Source organism: Symphalangus syndactylus, chromosome 4 (assembly GCF_028878055.3).
Source record: "Symphalangus syndactylus isolate Jambi chromosome 4, NHGRI_mSymSyn1-v2.1_pri, whole genome shotgun sequence".
Taxonomy (NCBI): Eukaryota; Metazoa; Chordata; class Mammalia; order Primates; family Hylobatidae; genus Symphalangus; species Symphalangus syndactylus.
The window spans coordinates 78,820,997-78,842,398 of NC_072426.2; the positions used below are offsets into that span (position 1 = coordinate 78,820,997).

General features: G+C 42.2%; 3 protein-coding genes and 1 long non-coding RNA gene across 11 annotated transcripts in view; 1 reads left to right on the forward strand and 3 right to left on the reverse strand.

The window, feature by feature from the left end:
- Positions 1-691: 691 nt before the first annotated feature.
- Positions 692-1,516, reverse strand: LOC129480832 (eukaryotic translation initiation factor 3 subunit L-like). Its single transcript, XM_055275210.2, has one exon. The coding sequence runs from the start codon at positions 1,514-1,516 to the stop codon at positions 734-736; it is 783 nt and encodes a 260-aa protein (XP_055131185.1). The 3' UTR covers positions 692-733.
- Positions 1,517-7,015: 5,499 nt separating this feature from the next.
- On the reverse strand, positions 7,016-10,138 carry LOC134736370 (uncharacterized). Its single transcript, XR_010120346.1, has 3 exons — positions 9,986-10,138; positions 7,587-7,624; positions 7,016-7,213 (listed from the first exon to the last, which is right to left on the reverse strand). It is a non-coding gene; the product is annotated as an uncharacterized lncRNA (long non-coding RNA).
- Positions 10,139-11,883: 1,745 nt separating this feature from the next.
- Positions 11,884-12,376, reverse strand: LOC129480830 (FXYD domain-containing ion transport regulator 6-like). The gene has a single exon (XM_055275209.2). The coding sequence runs from the start codon at positions 12,374-12,376 to the stop codon at positions 12,089-12,091; it is 288 nt and encodes a 95-aa protein (XP_055131184.1). The 3' UTR covers positions 11,884-12,088.
- A 2,297-nt stretch (positions 12,377-14,673) lies between these two features.
- The window catches only part of LOC129480816 (zinc finger protein 37A), a 30,234-nt gene continuing 23,505 nt past the window's right edge, over positions 14,674-21,402 (forward strand). The window contains exons 1-4 of one of the 8 annotated variants that reach the window (XM_063637361.1): positions 14,693-14,813; positions 15,258-15,467; positions 15,873-15,964; positions 16,902-16,960. In XM_063637361.1, the coding sequence (XP_063493431.1) occupies positions 16,946-16,960 (15 nt within the window). In that variant the 5' untranslated portion in view covers positions 14,693-14,813; positions 15,258-15,467; positions 15,873-15,964; positions 16,902-16,945. Of the gene's footprint in view, positions 14,814-14,840; positions 15,550-15,872; positions 15,965-16,006; positions 16,140-16,901; positions 16,961-21,402 lie in introns of those variants that run through there. The other 7 variants (XM_063637364.1, XM_063637365.1, XM_063637363.1 and 4 more) reach the window with 7 other exon arrangements.

Sequence of the window (21,402 nt, forward strand, 5' to 3'; positions counted from 1 at the left end):
ACACAGGCACAATGTATTCAAGGTCATGAGTGAACATTGTATTATAGAGGAATGTAAACATGAAAACTAGCACTTTAAGCAGGTGGATATATGGCTCCTAGTATTAGGTTGGTGCAGTAATTGCAGTTTTTGCCATTGAAAGTAATGGCAAAAACCACAATTACTTGTGCACCAACCTAATAATAGAATGGGAAGTTTCCTGATTATTTGCAACAATTCAGACATATCAAAAAGTTAAGAGTATAAAATCATGTTACATCTGTGAAAATTTTTTTTAACCTTTGAGATCAGTATTTTAGTATTATAACAGCAGAAATAGAATATGAGGGAAAAGTTAAAAGAGCTGATGGAAAAGTTGAAGGACAAAATTACCATTCTAGTGAAGTAAAAATATACACCTTTTGAAGGGGAAAAGAAACAGAGGGCAATGATGTGTGATCTGTAAATAATGTGTAAAACAATAGTAAAGGTTGAATTTCTGATATAAATCTCAGAAGTTTTAAAAAGAAATAGATTTGAGAATTAAAAATTATTACCACGTGTAATCTCATTGAGAACAATTTTTTTTTTTTTTTTTTTCTGGCTCCAAAGATCCTTTACTGAGATCCCCTTGAAACACTTTGGTCCTTAACTTGTTAACTGAGTTGACAGGCTGATGGCTGATCTAGGTAAAGGTTTCACGGTAGCCTATAATATATCAAAACAGGTTCCTGAATAATGTGTGTGAATGTCGTCAGGGTCTGTGTCCCATCTTCTTCAGGGTTCGATTAAGCTCCTCGAATTTGTGGATCTGACAGGTAAAGAAATTCCCATAGCACCTGGCGACCTTGGTGTCCGTGATGTGGATCATGTCCTTATCAATGTAGAAGTCAACCTCTGAGGCTGACTGAAATTCATCATCCAGGGTTGTGATGCCGCTGGTCCACACCTGGTTCTTCATCTTGTGTTTGAAGACAGGAAACTGGATCCTGAACTCCTGCTCTGTGAGGTCCAGGAAGCCAGCCAGCTTGGCCACAGGCGTGGTGTAGAGCTTGAGGAAGCTGCAGATGGTTGAAAGCTGGGCCTGCTGTTGTACTTCATCAGAAAACACCTTCAGCTGCTGCAGGAAGGGCTCTTTATGGTAGTTGGGGTGCACATTATCATAGTTGGGCACTACAGGCGACAGGAATTTGGGGCAGAAGTAACTGAAAAGTTCTTCATAGACTTGTGGGACACCTTTCTGCATGTGCAGCATCTTGTCCCCGTATTTCTCCTGCAGCTGGAGGTGAATGCTCTCATCGATACTCATGGGGTGCATCATGAGGGTAATGGCCAGCAGCGCATGCATGTGCTTATTCTGCTTGTTAATCATCTCATACTTGTATGTGGTCCTCTGGAACATGTTCTTGGTCCTCTGGATGTAGAGGAGGATGTTGGCAAAGACCCAGATGCCATCCTGGTAGCGACACATCATCAAATATGCAAACCCAACGTAATAGTATGTGGTGAGCTGGCACTCTGGCACATGGGAATACATACTCTTTGTTAAGTTCGATGGAGAACAAATCCTAAGCTTAATTTTAAAAAAAATTTTATTTGGGTATTAATGTATTTTAATATTATGGCTAATTTTAATAAGACCTTATAAACAAATCTAATCCCAATCTTGACTGCAAAAGAATTTCATAAACATTTTTATAAGCTTTGATAATATTTTATTTTATAACCTTTTATATCCATTTAATGTTATTTATCTTTTAAATTTTTCTTTAAAACAATCTCTCAAAACTTCTAAACTAGGCAAAATTATGTTTCCCACCATGAAATTTCAGTTTTTTTCCTAAAAATCTCCAGATTTAGGCCACTTTAATGTTTGGTTTCAGATTTTGACATTTATACTCAGAAGAATTTGGTCTATAATTTCCCTTTCATTGAATATCTCATACTGTATTTGGTATCAAGATTCTCCTCGTCTGATGAAGGCAGTGTAGTTGTGTTTTTTCTGTATCTATTCTATGAAAGACTGTGTACAAAAGTGGTGTGTGGAAACAGTACATTTTTCTGAAAATAGGAAAATATTTAAGACAAAAAGCTTGGTGGAAGAATCAAAAGTACAAATCAGTAATAATACTATAAAACATGTTCATAAATCCATAGATGAATTAGAGTGGGGGAAACAAAAAAATGAGGAAGACATTTTGAGTACAAGTGAACTGGCTTATTTGAAGAAACCACAATCAGAAGATGAAAAAGTGAACATGCCTCAGCAACAGTACACAAAATTCCGCATATTTGAGCATTCTTTGTATGACGTTCCGAAATTGACAAATGCTGTCAAACTTGAACTTCGAAGCTCATAGAGTGATAGAATGGAAGGCAAGATATGCCTCATCACATGATCACAGTGATAGGTCGCCATAGAATTTTCAAATGAATACATGCCACATTATGGGGTCCAACTGCTGCTATTTTGACATGGGTAAAAGGGTCACTTAGAGGATATGTTGCATTTCAAAAACTGAATCCCAGACCCACAGTATTATTCTCTGTGTATGAAATAAATGTTAAATGAGGAAAAAAGACCTGTCTTTCAAATATATTTGATAGTGAACATTTCAGAGTAAAGAGGGAAAAAGCTAACACGTTGAGAATAAAAGGAGTTCCATGCTTGAGTTGAAATGCCCTCCCCCCCATTTCTACTGTTCCTGAATCACTGGACATTTCTATATTAAATAATTTAAAATTTGTTCCAGATTTAGTTTAAAAAGCATTATTATAAATTTAGTTTTAAAAAGTAATTACATAAAACCTTCTTTTATCACTTATATATAGTACCTACTTTTTCTCTCTATCCAACCAAGTTTATGTACTTATTTCTGAATCTCTGAATTTATTGAGAGATCCTCTATTAATGTATACACAAAAGGCTGGCTATTCACTGAAACAGTAAGAAAAATGAAGCACTATATATTCACCAGTCAGTTGTATGAAAACATATAATTAATACTTTTTTAAATGGAGACTTCTTTTTTTGTGAGAAATAAATTCTTTATTAATTAACCAGTCTGCGATAGTCTGTTATAGCAACACAAAACAAGCTAAGATACATGGGAAAGATTATTTATAATGCAGCCTATTTACTGATGTCTCCAGATAACTGTAATAATAAGCAGAAAAAATGACACATGCACACGTATGTTTATTGTGGCACTACTCACAATAGCAAAGACTTGGAACCAACCCAAATGTCCAACAATGATAGACTGGATTAAGAAAATGTGGCACATATACACCATGGAATACTATCCAGCCATAAAAAATGATGAGTACATGTCCTTTGTAGGGAGACATGGATGAAGCTGGAAACCATCATTCTCAGCAAACTATCGCAAGGACAAAAAACCAAACACCGCATGTTCTCACTCATAGGTGGGAACTGAACAATGAGAACACCTGGACACAGGAAGGGGAACATCATGCACCAGAGCCTGTTATGGGGTGGGGGGAGGGGGGAGGGATAGCATTAGCAGATATACCTAATGTAAATGACGGGTTAATGGGTGCAGCACACCAACATGGCACATGTATACATATGTAACAAATCTGCATGTTGTGCACATGTACCCTAGATGGAAACTTCTGATAACCCTAAATTCCAGGATTAAATATGTGTCGTGGCACATCAGTCAGCCTGATCACACACATTCTTATAATCTGCTCATGAGAGTTAGGAAAGGGAAGGGAATTGACAAGCGCTTTAAAAACACAACAACGGAAAATTCTAAAATAAACATGAGAGAGTTATCGTGTCTAAAACAAAGTAGATACCATTTTAGATATGAAATGTTTCAGTACAAATTTCCATCACTGCTGCTTCATTACAAGTTTCTAGAACTATTTTATCAAATGGGTCATTGATAAGATAAAAACTGCATTAATATGGTTGTTGCCATTTTTTCAGGGATTATTTAATTGAGGGGGTAGTTGACAGAGTTTGGGAAGAAATGTGTAATATTTCCTCACTCTTGAGTATAGCATTTTAATGGTTAATAGCTAGATAGAAAAATTGTGTGTGTGTGTGTGTGTCACCATCACAAATATACATATACATGTCCAGTGACTCAGGAATTTCATCACTGCCTGTCTCATGAAATTTAAGATTTGGTGGTGAAACGTAAGAAAAACTAGAAAACAGTGTTACATCTCTGAATGCTCAATTAGGGGAGAAAGTAAAAAAGATTTGGGAATATATCAAGAAAATAGAACATCTGATTGAAGGAACAGCATTCAAAGAGCAGATCAAACTTTCATTTGGTTGAGCAAAGTACTTTCCTTCCTGCTGCCACCTGAGTGTCCACAGTGAAGGAAGAGTAAATGAGTAAATATAAGCAAAGCCCTTAAAAAGCTTCCTCACAGTGTCAGTGCTATATGATTGTTTAATTAATAAATCTGGAAAGGTGCAGAAACTTAACCATTGTTACTTCCAGAGGCAGAACCTGATAGGCTGCGGAAGAGGGAAAGAAGGAAACCTAGATTTCAGTGTATGTTATTTTGTACCTTATGAATGTCCTACAAGTGTGTTATTCTTGGTGCTTTTACTGTGAATTTTTTTTAAGAAAGAACCATCACCACCAAAATAATGTGTAAAACAACCACTTTATTTTGTTCATGGTTCACAAGGCTAGAAAGACACAGAAAAGATGGCTTATTGCTGCTTATTGGTGTTTGGGGACTGCAGAGAAGACTCATTGGCTGGAGTTGAATCCACAGCAAAGGGATGGCATCATCTGGAGGTGACTTCACTCACATGTCTGCAGAGGACATGGGGCTTGGCTGCAGGACCTATAGGAGATCTCTCAGGTACCCTGGCCTTCCAGGTAGCAGAGCAGTCTCAGGACATTCAGAGCTTTGACTTGGTGATCAAGGGCACCATAGGTGAGTGACCTGAGTGAACAAGGCAGATGCTCATGGCCTTTTTAAACATAACTTTGGAAGTTACACAGCATCACTTTCATGTAATGTGTCAGTGACAAGTGAGCACTAGTGTCCAGTCTGGTAAGGGTGGGTATAGACCCCCAAATCTCAAGGGGAGAAGAGCAAAAAAAATTGCAAACATCTTTAAAAAGCCACATGCATATTCTAGTTTAAAACTACTCAGGTTTTATCTCTTCTGGGCTTCCCACCACAGCTCTGGGTTGATCTTAGGGCTTACGTTTCCTTCTCAACTTGGAGGAAGCAGAGAAAGGGACCTTGGTAGTGGTTGTGGCCAAGGGTCTTTTGCTTATATCCTGGGAGATCCACCCAAGAGAGATGCAGGTCAGCAATTGCCCAGTCTCACTTATAAGTGGGAGCTAAATAATGAGAACTCATGGACACAAAGGGGAACAGCAGACACTGGGCCTACGAGGGTGGGGTGGGAGGAGGGAGAGGATCAGAAAAAATATCTATTGGGTACTAGGCCTAGTACCTGGGTGATGAAATAATCTGTACAACAAACCCCTATGATACGAGTTTACCTACATAACAAACCTGCACGTATCCCCCGAACCTAAAATAAAAGGTAGAAAAAAAAAAGTTCTCAGTAGCAGAGATGCCTCTCAAATACGTTGATAAAAGATATGTTACTTTATCACATAGGCCAGGAGTAAGGTAATTGTGGGTTTTACTTCTGCCTCAGTCCCTGTGAGTTGATTGACAAGTAAATGCAAACATAACATTGCATTATGGGGCAATAAAAACTAATGTCTGCCTTAAATGTTGCTCTATCAAGAAACCATTTAATTGACTGTTAAATTTAAAAATCACAAGATTTAGGCTTGGCGCGGTGGCTCACGCCTGTAATCCCAGCACTTTGGGAGGCCGAGGCAGGTGGATTACCTGAGGTCAGGATTTCGAGACCAACCTGGCCAATATGGTGAAACCCCACCTCTACTAAAAATACAAAAATTAGCTGGGCATGGTGGCAGGTGCCTGTAGTCCCAGCTACTCAGGAGGCTGAGGCAAGAGAATAGCTTGAAACTGGGAGGCAGAGGTTGCAGTGACCCAAGATTGCACCACTGCATTCCAGCCTGGGCGACAAGAGCGAAACTCCATCTAAAAAAAAAATCACAAGATTTAACTATTTGGAATGGAGAGGAGGCTTTATTTCTTATAAGGGTTTACAGCCTGCAACAGGCTGAGAAGAATGCCTCTGGCTAAGACCAGAGACCAGGAACAGGCACTTTGAAGGAAGATAGGTTGGGGTAGGAGCATTATGCTGGACAAGTTAGCTAAACATACATCTTCAACTGGTTAGAGGAGGAGCTATGAATATGCATGAAGGTGGTCCTGATGCACATGTATTGAACCAATATGCACGTAACATATGACCTGTGTTCACTCTGGGGTGGAGACCTAACATTTGAATGTATTATAATTAGGCCCTATCAGTCAAAAGGTCTTTTCAGGACACAAAGGCACTCAAGCGTGCAACCTCTGTAAACCCAGCCAGAACCAGTTTATGGTGGGTGGTCTTCTTATCAGGAGAAAGTTACTGAAATCAGTCTCTTGTCTAATCAAAGCTGTAGTTATGGTGCTTGGGACAGGGGTTGGGAGCCAATTAGTGTCTGCTGAAGAGCTACAGTTGTTTTCATTTTGCTTATCTCAAGGCCAGTGCTTATTTAGCTGCTAGAAAAAAAAGAAAAACCTTGTGGCAGTTAGACCATAGTTAATCTTTAAGTTTAAGGTGCTTGACCTAACCCTTGCCTGGTATGGCCTTAGGTCTTGTTTATAATTTGGCATCTAATATATGTTCTTCCAGTAACTGGAGACTGATGTGCTGCAGGGCCAGACAGCTGTGTTCTTAGCCGAGTGACAAGCAAGGCTTTGCTGGGCTTTTTTTACCTTATTCACCTTAGAGTCCAAGCTGACCAACTCAAAACTATACACATGGGGCCAGAAAATCATCAGCCTCTGAGGGTCAGCTGTATGATCTTACAAGAGCTCATTAGCGATGAAAAACTGCTTTGTAAATTCCAGAGCATACCTCTAGCTCAAGATTGCCCCTCTTCATATTGTCTCCTTTTTTCCAGTGGCTCCAATAGGCAAAAAACATAGAAAAATTGTTAATTTTGGAGACTTGTTCTGTTTCCAGTATTGAGAATTTAAATTCCAAGCTGTCCGCTAGCTGCAAAAAGCAAGGAAGTTGTGTCACACTTACTTTCCTCTGCAGCTTTTCCTGATCAGTGTGTTCCCTCTAGAATTAATGAAATTGAAAGCATTTAACATTTTATATCAATTTTATCATATTAATACATCTAGATGTAATAGCCACAAAACACAAAGCCATTAAACTTTTTTTTTTTCTATTGCAAACTAAACCCATAGCAGTAAATCCAGCATTTGCAGTTAGGTTAGCATTACTGCTGTGGGAACTATTCAGGTTGGAAAGCAGACGAGGGAGGGTACAGGGGTGGCAAAGAAGGAGGCAGCTCTTGCAATAGGGCAGCAGCTGGGATGAAGAAAAGGCTGGATGGAGTGTTGGCGTCCTCCCCACCCTCCCACCCTCCCACTCCAGCTTTACTCCAGCCCTGAGAACTTTTAACATTTTGGGGCCACCCAACACTCACCTTTATAATTTGTCACTGTTGTTTTTCTTACCTCCCACCTGGAGAAGAGAACAAAAAACAAAGGCATCACCTAGGTGCATATTTTCCCCCTCACTTCATCCAGCACAGTGGAAAGAAGCCAGAGTTGGATCCATTTCTAACCCCATAGGTCACTGTGTCTTCTACCAGCAGATGGCAGTTCAGCTGCTGCTCTCAAACCATGGAGGGCTCCATAGACACCCAGGTATCAAAGGCTTATCACCGTTCCCCTTCATTCTTCCTTTTCCCAAACAGTGATGGAGCCAAATCTTAGTGAGTCAGGGTTGTTCTAGCAAATTCCACTTCTGGGCCAGGTTCAATGAGTCATACCTGTAATCTCAGCACTTAGAGAGGCTGAGGCAGGAGGATCACTTGAGGCCAGCAGCTCAAGATAAACCTGGGCAACATAGCAAGACCCTATCTTTACAGAAAAAAAAAGAAAAGAGCCCTGGATGGTGGCACCTGCTTGTAGTCCCAGCTATTCGGCAGGATACATACCTGTAATCCCAGCTGAGGCAGGAGGATTACTTGTGCGCCGGAGTTCAAGGCTGCAGTGAGCTATGATTGTGCCACTGCACTCCAGCCTGGGTGACAGAGTGAGAAGTAAAAAAAATTTGCTTCTGATGCCAGCTGTATTGGGGATTCCCAAGAACACTTCTGGGTTAAACAAATTGCTAGGAGGACTGACAGGACTTGGCATATAGTCACAGTATGGCTACAACTTATTACAGCAAGGTCAGCAAAGGGGAGAGGTCACAGGGCCATGTCCAGAGTAAATCTGGTACCAGCTTCCAAGGATGTGCTGAATTCCTCCAGCAAAACGCTGTGACAACAAATGCAAAATGTTGTCACAGAAGCTCCTTAGAAACTCAGTGCCTGGGCTTTTTATTAGGGGCTGGTCATGTAGACATTGTCTATTGTGCACAAATCAAATTTCCAGATTCCCAGAAAAAAAGCAGGTGTTCCACAGAAACCTTATTGTTTAGGTACAATGGAGCCATTTGATCAGTGAGGGTTGGGGGAACCCTTCTGAAATAAAGGTTCCCAAACCTTCCCAAAATTCACGTTCCCAGATACCAGCCAAGGATAGGATAGCCATCTCAGGCCACTTCAATGGCAACTCTGCTTCAATTGATTTTTTTCTTTTTTTTCAGATGGAGTCTCACTCTGTCACCAGGCTAGAGCACAGTGGTGTGATTTTTGGCTCACTGCAACCTCCAGCTCCAGGGTTCATGCAATTCTCCTGCTTCAGCCCTTGAGTAGCTGGGATTACAAGCACGTGCCACCACGACCAGCTAATTTTTGTATTTTTTTTAGTAGAGACAGTTTCACCGTGTTGGCAAGTATGGAGCTCGATCTCCTGACCTTGTGATCCACCAGCCTCGGCCTTACAAAGTGCTGGGATTACAGGCTTGAGCCACCACACCCAGCCACTTCAATTGATTATTAGTTTGCAGGTTTGTAATGCTTTCAATGGTTCAACCCCTGTTTGATGTCAGTTCTGAGTTCAGACTTGTGAGTGACAGACACACTAAGGCAGCTGAGAGATTATCAAATTCACTCAGCTTAATTTTTTGGTGGTTGCTATTATCTATTCTTATTTGTGTATATTTGAATGCCAAATACCAAAATTCAAGCATAAACTTTGTGATGAATTGTTTGAAAAGTGGAGATTTATTAAATGAGGAATGATTCCTTTTGAAGCTTTTTGTGTGGTATGCAAAAATGGAGAAAGACACCAGCACATAATAACAGCTAAACATGGAAGATGTATGATTTCCTCAACTAATATTATATCAAATTGTAAACAGATCTTTTTTTATTAAAAAGATTTCAAGGCCAGGTGTGGTGGCCCACACTTGTAATCCTTGCACTTTGGGAGGCCTAGATGGGTGGATTGCCTGAGCTCAGTAGTTTGAGACCAGCCTGGGCAACATGGTGAAACCTTGTCTCTACTAAAAATACAAAAAATTAGCTGGGTGTGGTGGCGAGCACCTGTAATTCCAGCTACTCAGGAGGCTGAGGCAACAGAATTGCTTGAACCTGGGAGGTGGAGGTTGCAGTGAGCTGAGATTGTGCCACTGTACTCCAGCCTGGGTGACAGAGTGAGACTGTCTCAAAAAAATAAAAAAGAGAATTCAGATTGAGATATAGTAATTGCAATGGAAGTTGTAAACATCTGCCACACTATATAACAGCAGCAGTCTTTCAGCTCAAATGGCCGTTTGAAAGTATTACTGAAAGTATTACTGCTAGAAGTATTTTCTGATTCCAAAGATGCAATCAAATTTTGAAGAGCCAAGATGAAATCTACTGCAACAACAACAAAAGTAATAGCTTCACTATGATCACAGAGATGATCAATGATCTAAATGCCTCACCTATTTTCAGCAGAGCCATGGATGCAAGTAATCACAAGGCAGAAGATATTTTCCCTTTGCTTCCGAACTACTTTTGGTGGTGATAATACAAATACAAACTGTGGTTGATGTTTGCATAAGGGCACAGACATGCTTGGTCCAAGCTGAAGTAAAGATTCCAAGTTGTGGGTCGTCCTGCCAACATTCTGCATCATGATGTCAAAATAGCATCTGATATTCTTTGCATTTTCATTGAAGTAATTATCATAAAGTTGTTCTCTTACTTCAGCATTTACACTATTAGAATTGAGTGATTAAAGGATTGTGTGATTTTTTTTTGGCACTCGATATTCTTCATTTCCTTTGCAGTTAGAAACTCATTGGCTCCTGTAACTAACACAGTTGAGAAAGTTGTTAGTTTATGTAGTCTTGAAGTAATAATTTTAATTTTCAAGAAAAGATTCCAAAATTTTTCTTTACTTTAGAAATAATCCATTGAGTGAAGTTTACTTGTTTTTTGTTCATAGTTCTTTTTTTTTTCACTAGGAAACAAATGTTTTATTCCTTTTTTCTGTTGCTCAGAGGACAGATTGTGATACAGAAAACAGCAGTCTGGCCACAGAGGCTGGGTTTGGTTGATTTCCACAGGCACATGGAAGACAGGAATGGTGGGATCTGGTTTGAGCTCCCAGTCTCATTATGACCTTTGACCTCTTCCTGTACCCTCTGCGGCAGTGCTGCATGGAGCCTACTGGGTCTCTAACCTACTTCACTCACCTCTCTGACCACTGACCGGCAGCGCAAAGGATGCGGGAGTTGTCTCTGCTGACCAAGGGGACATGGGCAGAGAAGCAAAGGCCCCTTACCCTCCCTCTGTCCATTCCAGTGTGCTGGCCACAACAGAATGGGAATCCTTCAGTCATCACCTGCTGGAGACTCAGCTTCAGGGATGGGAGCCTGTGTCCAGAAAAACTGGGCTGTAGATTGAAGTCTCAGAAGCAGGAAGGTTGGAGAGGGGTGGGGTACCAGAGCCCCTGTGGTTATTGCTGATAAGATATGCAAGGGCTACATTCCCCAAGGACAGATTATTAGTCCTGGGCTGGGCACAGTGGCTGACACCTGTAACCCCAGAATTTTGGGAGGCCTAGGCAGGTCGATTGCTTGAGGCCAGGCAAAACCCCATCTCTACTAAAAATACAAAAATTAGTTGGGCGTGGTGCTGCATGCCTACAGTCCCAGCTACTCGGGAGGCCCAGGCATGAGAATCCCTTGAACCCATGTTGCTATGAGCTGAGATCATGCCACTGCATTCTGGCTTGGGTGACAGAGTGGGACTCTGTCTGAAAAAAAAAAAAAAAGAAAAAAGAAAAAAGCAGCAGCCCTGGGCCTGGAATCCCTGGGTGCTATGTGAAGGGCAGGGCAGATGGGGCTCCCTGGGGCTTCCCCAGGGAGAAAAATAACCATGGAAGGGTATAGTAGCCTCCTGAAGGCAATGCTGGGCTCACAAACTCCTTGCTTTGCTTTGTATCTCCAATTGCTGATCTTTAGAACAGACTGGGGTTGGAGTGGGATAAGGAAGCGAGGTTCTTGTAAAAGAAGATGAGGAAAGATGAGGAAGAAAGATGAGGAAAGTGGTGCAAACCTTCCCAGGTCCCAAGACAACTGGAGACTCCTGCCCATGCTCTAAAGGGAAGGAGCTAGACTCTCCAGGGAAAAAAAGCAGACTCCCAGGAGTAAGAGGTGATAGGGGGCAGAGAGGAGCAGATGGCCACATGGCTCAACCCCTGCCCAGGAAAGTGAGTCCACAGTTCACTAACTATAATAACCATGAACAAGTAGCCATGAACACTATAGTCAGCAAACACACACACAGACACATAACAGGAGTTGGAGGAGCCTGCAGGCTGCAGTGGTGAGGCAAGAGATTAGTTGGATCATCAGGTGGAGGAATGGTGTTAGAGGGGACAGGGAAGGGCGTGGGGGGACAAACAAGTCCTTGGCTTCTCTTGAGGAAAGATTTGTTGCTGAAGTGGCTGTTTTCTTAAGCATCAACATTTGCATCTAAAAGTTCAAGTAGCTGCTTTCAGATTCCAGAGGCTTCCCAACTGGAGGGCTGCACTTCATTCAGCTCTCTGCTTTCTGGAGTTTTGTTGCGTTTGCAGTGATGAGGTTGTCCACCTGGACTTCCTCCTCCCCTGGGGTCCTGGGCTTCTGATTGAAACTGCACTTGCATCTGCAACCTAGGATAAGGAGGATCCCAACGGAGAAGTGGACCACAGCACATACCAACCCCCGAATCCTTAGGGTCTGGTAGTCATAATGAAAAGGGTCAATTTCCTTTTCCTTCTCAGCTGCACTGGCCAGGACAATGAGGGCCAACAGGCTGCATAGAAAGATCAGCCCCACCTCCATGGTGCCTGCACAGCCAGTCCCCTTCCTGATATGATCCCAGGAGGATGTGTCCAGTCCCAAGGAGCCTGGGAGTGGCATGTTCCTAGTTTTCAATCTCTTTAGGGATAGGATTATGCAAATTGAAAGAAGAGCAAACAATGTTACTGAAATAATCCATGGCATAATGGAACCTGAATGCATTAAAGAAATAATGGAGGCCAGGCGACATGGCTCACACCTGTAATCTCAGCACTTTGGGAGGCCGAGGCCGATGGATCACTTGAGGTCAGGAGTTTGAGACCAGCCTGGTCAATATGGTGAAAACTAGTCTCTACTAAAAACATGAAAAATTAGCCAGGCGTGGTGGCATGTGCCTGTAATCCCAGCTACTGGGGAGGCTGAGGCAGGAGAATCACTTGAATCTGGGAAGCGGAGGTTGCAGTGATCCGAGGTCTCGCCACTGCACTCCAGCCTGGGCAACAGAATGAGAACCGGTCTTAAAAAAAAAAAAAAAGAAATAATGGAATATTCACAAGTGTCAAGACTGTTCTTAAAATGGAAAAATATTAGGCTGGGTGCAGTGGCTCATGCCTGTAATCCCAGCACTTTGGGAGGCCGAGGTGGGTGGATCACGAGGTCAGGAGTTCGAGACAAGCCTGGCCAACATAGTGAAACCCCGTCTGTATTAAAATTACAAAAATTAGCCGGGTGTGGTGGCACAAGCCTGTAGTCCCAGCTACTTGGGATGCTGAGGCAGGAGAATCACTTGAACCCAGGAGGCAGAGGTTGTGGCGAGCCTAGATCATGTCACTGCACTCCAGCCTGGGTTACAGAGCCAGACTCCGTCTCAAAAACAAAAAGAAAAAAAAAAAAAAAGAAAAAGGAAAGAAAACATTATGAGCAGGAAAATAAATTGTGTCTTGAAGTGATAATCATTATTGTACTTACCATGACTGTCTTCTGAAATGCATCTCAACCCTTGAATAATTTGATGCTTTTATGTGGGTGGTACTAAATGCTTTTCCAGCATGGGAACAAGTGGGATTATCATCAATGGTGGCAAAGAAGGGAATAGAAATGGAGAAAAATGCTTCTTTTTTGGTCAGTGGACATTTATTTTTTATTTTTATTTTTAACTTAAACTTCAATAGCTTTTGGAGTACAAGTGGTTTTTGGCTATGGATTAATTATAAAGTGGTGGATTCTGAGATTTTAGTGCACCTGTCACCTGAGTAGTGTACACTGTACCTAATGTGTAGTTTTTTTTTTCTTTTTTCAGATGGAGTTTTGCTCTTGTTGCCCAAGCTGGAGTGCAATGGCGCGATTTCAGCTCACTGCAACCTCCACCTCTCGAGTTCAAGGGATTCCCCTGCCTCAGCCTCCCAAATAGCTGGGACTGCAGGTGTGTGCCACCACGCCCAGCTAATTTTGTATTTTTAGTAGAGACAGGATTTCACCGTGTTAGCTAGGCTGGTCTTGAATTCCTGACTTCTTGATCCACCCGCCTCAGCCTCCCAAAGTGCTGAGACTACATGCGTGAGCCACCGCGCCTGGCCATGTATAGTAGTTTTTTTAATCTCCGGCCTCCTTCCTACCAGCCCCTTCTGAGTCTCTAAAGTCCATTATATCACTCTGTATGCCTCTGCGTACTCATAGCTTAGCTCCCATTTATAAGTGAGAACCTACGGTTTTTGGTTTTCCACTCCTGGATTACCTCTGTCAGTGAACATTTTAAAAAGTTATCGTGATCAAGAGATCCAGCATACTCCTGAAGAATGGAAAATGCATGTTTGCCATGAAAGATGGTATTACATGGTTTAACAAAATTTGAAGAGCAATTCCGAGTTATCTTTACGACAGTTTACAGGTTGGTAATGCTCACGTCCAGCGTGTTTTCTTACGGTGAGCGTCCAATGGACCAGAAGTGAGCAAGTAGAGCCACACGGGCGCAAGTGGAGGTGGTGCTGCGGTGGCGCCGCGGGGCCACAGGAACCGACCGCGTCTGGAGAAATTCCACTCGTGAATTTTGCCAAATGAGGAAGTGTTGAGGAAAGCCAAATCATCAGGGAGATGTAATTCATGAGAAAGCTGTGTAATTTAAATACTCATAATTTATTTTCAGCTAACGAATAAAACTGCAGTACTGCACTTGCTGCATCTGGGAACTAAGTATCCTTTCTAAAGGAGCGGCACGAGGGCTTGTGGGAAATGTAGTCTGCACTTTCTAAGGGAGCAGCGCGAGGGCTTGTGGGAAATGTAGCGTGCATTTTTTTTTTTTTAAGGGAGCGGCGCGAGGATTTTTGGGAAATGTAGTGTGCACTTTCCGGCCCCCGTCACGGGAGCCGCTTCGGGCCTTCTGCGCATGTCCGCCATATGGCTCCAGGTTTGTTTTTCTTCCCGGCAGTCTGAGGGGGAGGGCTCCCGGCATCTCCTGGCGTCGGGGTAGAGGACGCGGAGGGTGAGTAAGGGAGGTCAGGGGCGAGGGTGGACTGGGGGTTCCGCGCGGCCTGGTGGTGGGAGAGAGGGAGCGGCTTTGCCGCCTGGCCTGGGTCCGAATCCTGCCTTGGTTCTTGCGCTACCGGAGGGAACGCGCAGGTCCCGCACCTGTGACAAGTGAGGTTGGATTTTCTCTTCCTTGAGGTGAAGGACGCCCGGAGGCCTCCGCAGGACGGCGCAGAAACGCGCCTTCAGCCCAATAGATGCGCGCTTCTCTCCTTATTCTTTCCCCTCAGAATCCGCTGTCACCTCACAACCACCTGTCGTCAGCGTCGCCGCGGTGTCACTGCGATGCCGAGGCGAGCGGGGTGGCGGGAAGCGCCCGCGAGGTGGGGAGGGACCCAGCAGGCGCGGACTCCACACCCAGCCTCTGGCCAGCGTCACTCGGCTTGCTGTGTCCTCGCAGGTCGCAGCTTCATGGCCTGATGCCTTCGGGAAGTATTTTGAAGTCATCGTGGCTGTGGATTGAGGAATTTGTTTCCACTGACCTGTGAGGCTGCGCACGTGGAGGGAGGCACCCCAGGCCCTCCAGCACTGTCCAGCCTCGCCTGTGTCCCCAGTAGCACCAGTGGGCATTTCTAGAGGGTCCAGCTCGTGGCTCAAGTGACAGGAAGAGGTAGGGAGCTTTCAGTCTTGGATGAGGATTCGAACTGAAGGGCTTAGGCCCAGCTGCCTCGGAGCAAAGCAGCTGTTGTGGGGTAAGAAGGGAAGGGTGGGGGGTGAGGGCCCAGGGGCCCTCCTAGGAGGACACCCAATCAGTTGGGCTGAGACCTCACTAGAGATCTAGAGCACGGGTGGGAGGAGCAGAGGCTCGATTTGTGTCCTGTCCAGACCCCCACAGACTGGGTGATGGTGGGAGCTTTGTGCCCATTCAGATGTGGGGGCAGAGGAGGGCAAGGCCGAAGGAGCAGACAGCACTGCTTCTTGGGGAGTTGTGAAGGCATCATGCGGAGGGACGAGCTTAGCAGCCAAGTGGAGGACAGCACCCTCCATGCCTGGATTCGTTACTCGCTCGTTCTAGATGCTGAGCTGTTGGCGCACTGCAGCACAACTAGAGATGTACGGATGCCCCCATCTTGATCTCACAGAATCAGAGGTGCAGCTGTGAGAAAGGTCTGTAAGTTATCTATTTACGCTTTATTTAAAAGATGGGGTGGGGTGGGGCAGACAGGAAACGAGCTTCACGTGTTAAGTGACTGATGACATTGACACATTTTGTTGTGGCAGTCAAGAACAGACACTGAGTCGCTTGAGGACTCAGGAGGGTGTTTGCTGCGTTGACAACAGAGTAAGTAAAAATCAGTTTGCTTTTTTAAATCCAAAGATGGTTTTGAGAACCTGAAACCAAGTTAGAGCAAGTTCGTTTTCCTTCCAAAAAAACTGAGCTGGGCCGGGCACGGTGGCTCACGCCAGTAATCCCAGCACTTTGGGAGGCTGAGGTGGGTGGATCACGAGGTCAGGAGTTCGAGACCAGCCTGGCCAACATGGTGAAACGCCGTCTCTACTAAAAATAAAAAAAATTAGCTAGGAGTGGTGGTGCGCACCTGTAGTCCCAGCGACTTGGGAGGCTGAGGCAGGAGGTTGCAGTGAGTTGAGATCATGCCATTGCACTCCAGCCTGGGCGACAGGGCAGGACTCTGTCTCAAAAAAGCAAACAACCAAAAAAAAACTGGGCTGAAAAATACCACATCACTTTTTTCAAAACCTTGTTGGGATTCTCTGGTTTGTAATAAAGATTAAAACCTGAGTATTTTTGTCTAGCATCAGTTTTAATAAAAGTATTATGTTCCACTCTTTGGCTTTTCCTAACTTGCTTAATTAGTTTAATATATCGGTTTGCATACTCTGTTAGAATACAGCGTAAGTTGTTTTTAAGTCAGTAGAAAACAAACGTTTTTGCATTTGAAAACTAATGAGTCCAAGCAGTACATAATCATGCCAGAGTCATGCATGGGCATGTGAGTATCTCCCTTTCAGAGATGTTTTGCCAGCTGCGAAGTGGACCTTTTAAGGCAAGTGACATCACTCATGATCTTTTCTTATTTCTCAGCTACACCCTCACAGTTTGCTCTGCTTTTCCAACACCAGTGGAAGATGATCACATCCCAGGTAAGTTGTTTATTTTTTCACCGTTTTGTTTAAAAGTAATTATTGAGGTTTAAAAAATGTCTATACATTCTAGAAATAACCTCAGGGAAAATACAGAGGAGAGGTCACATTACAGTTCAGGGGTCAAATGCAGCCTGCCTCATGTTTTTTTATGGTCCACAAATGAAGGATGGTTTTTATATTTTTAGGTGGCTGAGGGAAAAAAAAGAATTATATGAAATTCAGATTTCATTATCTGTAAAGTTTTATTGGGACTCAGCTATGCTCATGTATTTATGTATTGTCTGTTGGTACTTTCATACTACGATGGCAGAGTTGACTGGTTGCAGCAGAGACTGTAATGGCCCAGAAGCCTAAAATATTTACTATGAGACCCTTTATAGAAAATGTTTTCGGATTTCTGATAAAGAGTTGATGAAGAGCAAGACAAAAATGTCATGTAAGTGAATTCAGATCTTGTGATCTCACAGAGTTATGAAACTGGAACATAAAACAGTTTGTCAATGGGCTTTATTAGGTGACACTGTGAAACTTCCGATAACAGTCTTGCAATTACACGAAAAGGTAGTACAACAAAGTGAATAATTCATGTGCAGTCCAGGGGAAAACTTAAGAGATATCAAGAGAAAGTATGTGATTAAAAAATTCAAATAGGCCGGGCTAGGTGGCTCACGCCTGTAATCCCAACACTTTGGGAGGGCGAGGTGGGTGGATCACGAGGTCAGGAGTCTGAGGCCAGCCTGACCAACATGGTAAAACCCCGTCTCTACTAAAAATACAAAAATTAGCTTGGCATGGTGGTGTGCACCTGTAATCCCAGCAAGACAGGAGGCTGAGGCAGGAGAATCGCTTGAACCCAAGAGGTGGAGGGTGCAGTGAGCCAAGATTGCACCGCTGCACTCCAGCCTGGGCATCAGAGTGAGACTCCGTCTCAGAAAAAAAAAAACAAAAAATTCACATGAATTGTGTAGCATTAGGACTTATGGTTGTTTAAAGAAACAGTCCTGGTAGGCTAGTGATCATGGGTTGTTAGGATGTGGCAGGCTTTGTGACAGCCCTAGAGACTGGGCAGAACTGGAATATTTGCAATAACTTTCAAGGGGGTCTACCTAAAAAAAAAAATTATGGTAAAATACACATCACATGAAATTCACAATTAAGCCATTTTAAAGTATAGAATTCAATGACTTTAGTACATTCACAATGTTGTAACACCATAACCACCATTTACTTCTGGAATATTTTCATCACACCAAAAAGAAGCATGGCACCCTTAATAAGCAGTGTTGTAACTTAATAAGCAGTTGCTCCCTTTTTCCCCTCTGCTCCAGCCCCTAGCAACCAATAATCTCCTTTCTGTCTTTATAGATATGCCTGTTTTAGATATGGCCTTTTGTGTCTGATCTCTCACTTAGAATAATGTTTTCAAGACCCATTTATGTTGTAGTTGTATATCAGTACTTTGTCCCTTTTTATGACTGAACAATATTCTATTATATGGGTATACCAACTTTTGTTTATCCATTCATCTGTTGATGGACACTGGGGGTCATCCTGTGTTTCGCTATTGTGAATGGTGCTCCTATGAGCATTCATGTACAAATATTTGTTAGAATACATGCTTTCAATTGTTCTGGGTATATACCTACAAGTGAAATTGTTGGGTGATATGGTAATTTTACATTTAATTTATTGTGAAACTGACAGTTTTCCACAGCAGGGTGCTTTGCAATCCATAGGAATTTTTAGTTAGCTTTTCTATTTCTGCAAGAAAGTGTGTTGAGTTTTTGATAAGTATTGCATTGGGTAAGTATTGGAGTGGGTAATAACACCTTGGGGAGTGTTATCATCTTAATATTAAATCTTATAATCCATGAATGTAAGATTTTTTTCCCCTAGGTGTTCTTTCCTTCATTAATGTTTTGTAGTTTTCAGTGTACAAGTGTTGCATATCCTTGCTTAAATTTATTAGTTTTTCATTTAAATGCTATTGTAAATTATATGAAATTCAGACTTCAGTGTCTATAAAGTTTTATTGAGACTCAGCTATACTCATGTATTTATGTATAGTCTGTGGGTACTTTCACACTATGAGGGCAGAATTGACTGGTTGCAGTAGAGACTGTAATGGCCCATAAGCCTAAAATTTTTTGTTTAAATGGTATTGTAAGTGGAATTGTTAATTTGCTTTTTGACTGTGCATTGTAATGAGTACACAACTAATTTTTGAGTGTTGATCTTGTATCCTGTAATTTTGCTGAATTTGTTTCCTACTTGTAGTAGTTTCTTTGTGGATTCTTTAGTATTTTCTGCATATAAGATCATGTCATCTGCAAACGAAAATATTTTATTTCTTTCTTTCCAATTCGGGTGTGTGTATTTATTTAGCCTAATTGCTCTGGCTGGAACTTTTAGTACAATGTTGAATATATGTAGCCAAAGCAGGAATCTTTATTTATTGTTAGTTTTTTGTTTTAGCAATAACCATTTTGGGATGTACAATTCAGAAGCAGTGTTATGTATATTCATACTGTACATCTAATCTCCAGAACTTTTTCATCTTGGGAAATGGAAATTCTTTACCCATTAAACAGTAACTCCCCATTTTCCCTTCCTCCTTGCCCCTGGCAACCACCATCCTACTTTCTGTTCTGAGTTTCACTACTTTTGCTATATCTCATTTAAGTGATATCATACAGTATTTGTCTTATTGTGACTGGCTTATTTCACCTAACATAATGTCCTCAAGCTTCCTCAGTGTTGTAGCATGTGTCAGAATTTATCTCCTTTTTAACGTTGAATGATATTTCATTGTACCCATGTTTTGTTTATTAATTCATCTGTCAGTGGACATTTGGGTTCCTTCCTCCTTTTAACTGTTGTGAATAATGTTACTGTGAACATGGGTGTACAACTATCTCTTTGAGATCTTTCTTTCAGTTCTTTTGGTTATATAGTCAAAAGTGGTATGGCTGGAATCTATGGTAATTCTATTTTTAATTTCTTGAGGAAACACCAACCTGTTTTCTACAGAAGGTGCACCATTTTACAGTCCCATCCGCAGTTGTACAGGATTCTGATTTCTCCATGTCCTTGCCAACACTCGTATTTTCTTTTGTTGTTTTGATAGCAGCCATTGTAATGGGTGTATGGTAATTTTTCATCATGGTTTTGATTTGTATTTCCCTAATGATTAGTGATGTTGAGCATATTTTCATAAGCTTGTGGACCATTTATATATCTTTTATGGTGAAATGTATTGGGGAATCTGCTCTGATAGTCACATAGGTTCTTTTCTATTTTCCCTAAGCATTGACTGGTTTGAGAAATAAAGGGACAGAGTACAAAAGAGATAAATTTTAAAGCTGGGTGTCTGGGGGAGACATCACATGTTGGTAGGTTCCGTGATGCCCCACAAACCATAAAACCAGCAAGTTTTTATTAGGGAGCTTCAAAAGGGGAAGGAGTATGCGAATAGATGTGGGTCACAGACATCAAGTACTTTACAAGGTAATAGAATATCACAAGGCAAGTGGAGGTGGGGTGAGATCACAGGACCGGGGTGAAATTAAAATTGCTAATGAAGTTTCGGGCACCATTGTCATTGATAACATCTTATTAGGAGACAGGGTTTTGAGAGCAACCGGTCTGACCAAAATTAATTAGGCAGGAATTTCCTCTTCCTAATAAGCCTGAGCACTATGGGAGACCGGGGTCTATTTCACCCCTACAGCCTACAGACCATAGGAGACGGCCACACCTGGGGGGCTGTCTATAGGCCTATTCCCCCAGGCATGTATTCTCTTTCCCAGGGATGTTCCTTGCTGAGAAAAAGAATTCAGCAATATTTCTCTCATTTGCTTTTGAAAGAAGAGAAATATGGCTCTGTTCTGCCTGGCTCACCAGTGGTCATAGTTTAAGGTTCTCTCTCTTATTCCCTGAAGAATTGCTGTTATCCTGTTCTTTTTTCAAGGTGCCCAGATTTCATATTTGTTCAAACACACATGCTCTACAATTTGTGCAGTTAATGCAATTATCACATGGTCCTCAGGTGACATACATCTTCCTCAGCTGACAGGATTAAGATGTTAAAGTAAAGACAGGCATAGGAAATCACAAGGGTATTGACTGGGGAAGTGTTAAGTGTCCATGAAGTCTTCACAATTTATGTTCAGAGATTGCAGTAAAGACAGGTATAAGAAATTATAAAAGTATTAATTTGGGGAACTAATAAATGTCCATGAAATCTTCACAATCCATGTTCTTCTGCCTTGGCTTCAGCCGGTCCCTCCATTTGGGGTCACTGACTTCCCGCAACAAAATGTCTGTTCAAGTCCTTTGTCCATCTTTGAATCAGATTATTTTGTTTGCTTTGAGTTGTAGGGGTTCTTTTTTTTTATATTAATTCCTCATCAGATACATGAATTGCAAATATTTCCTCC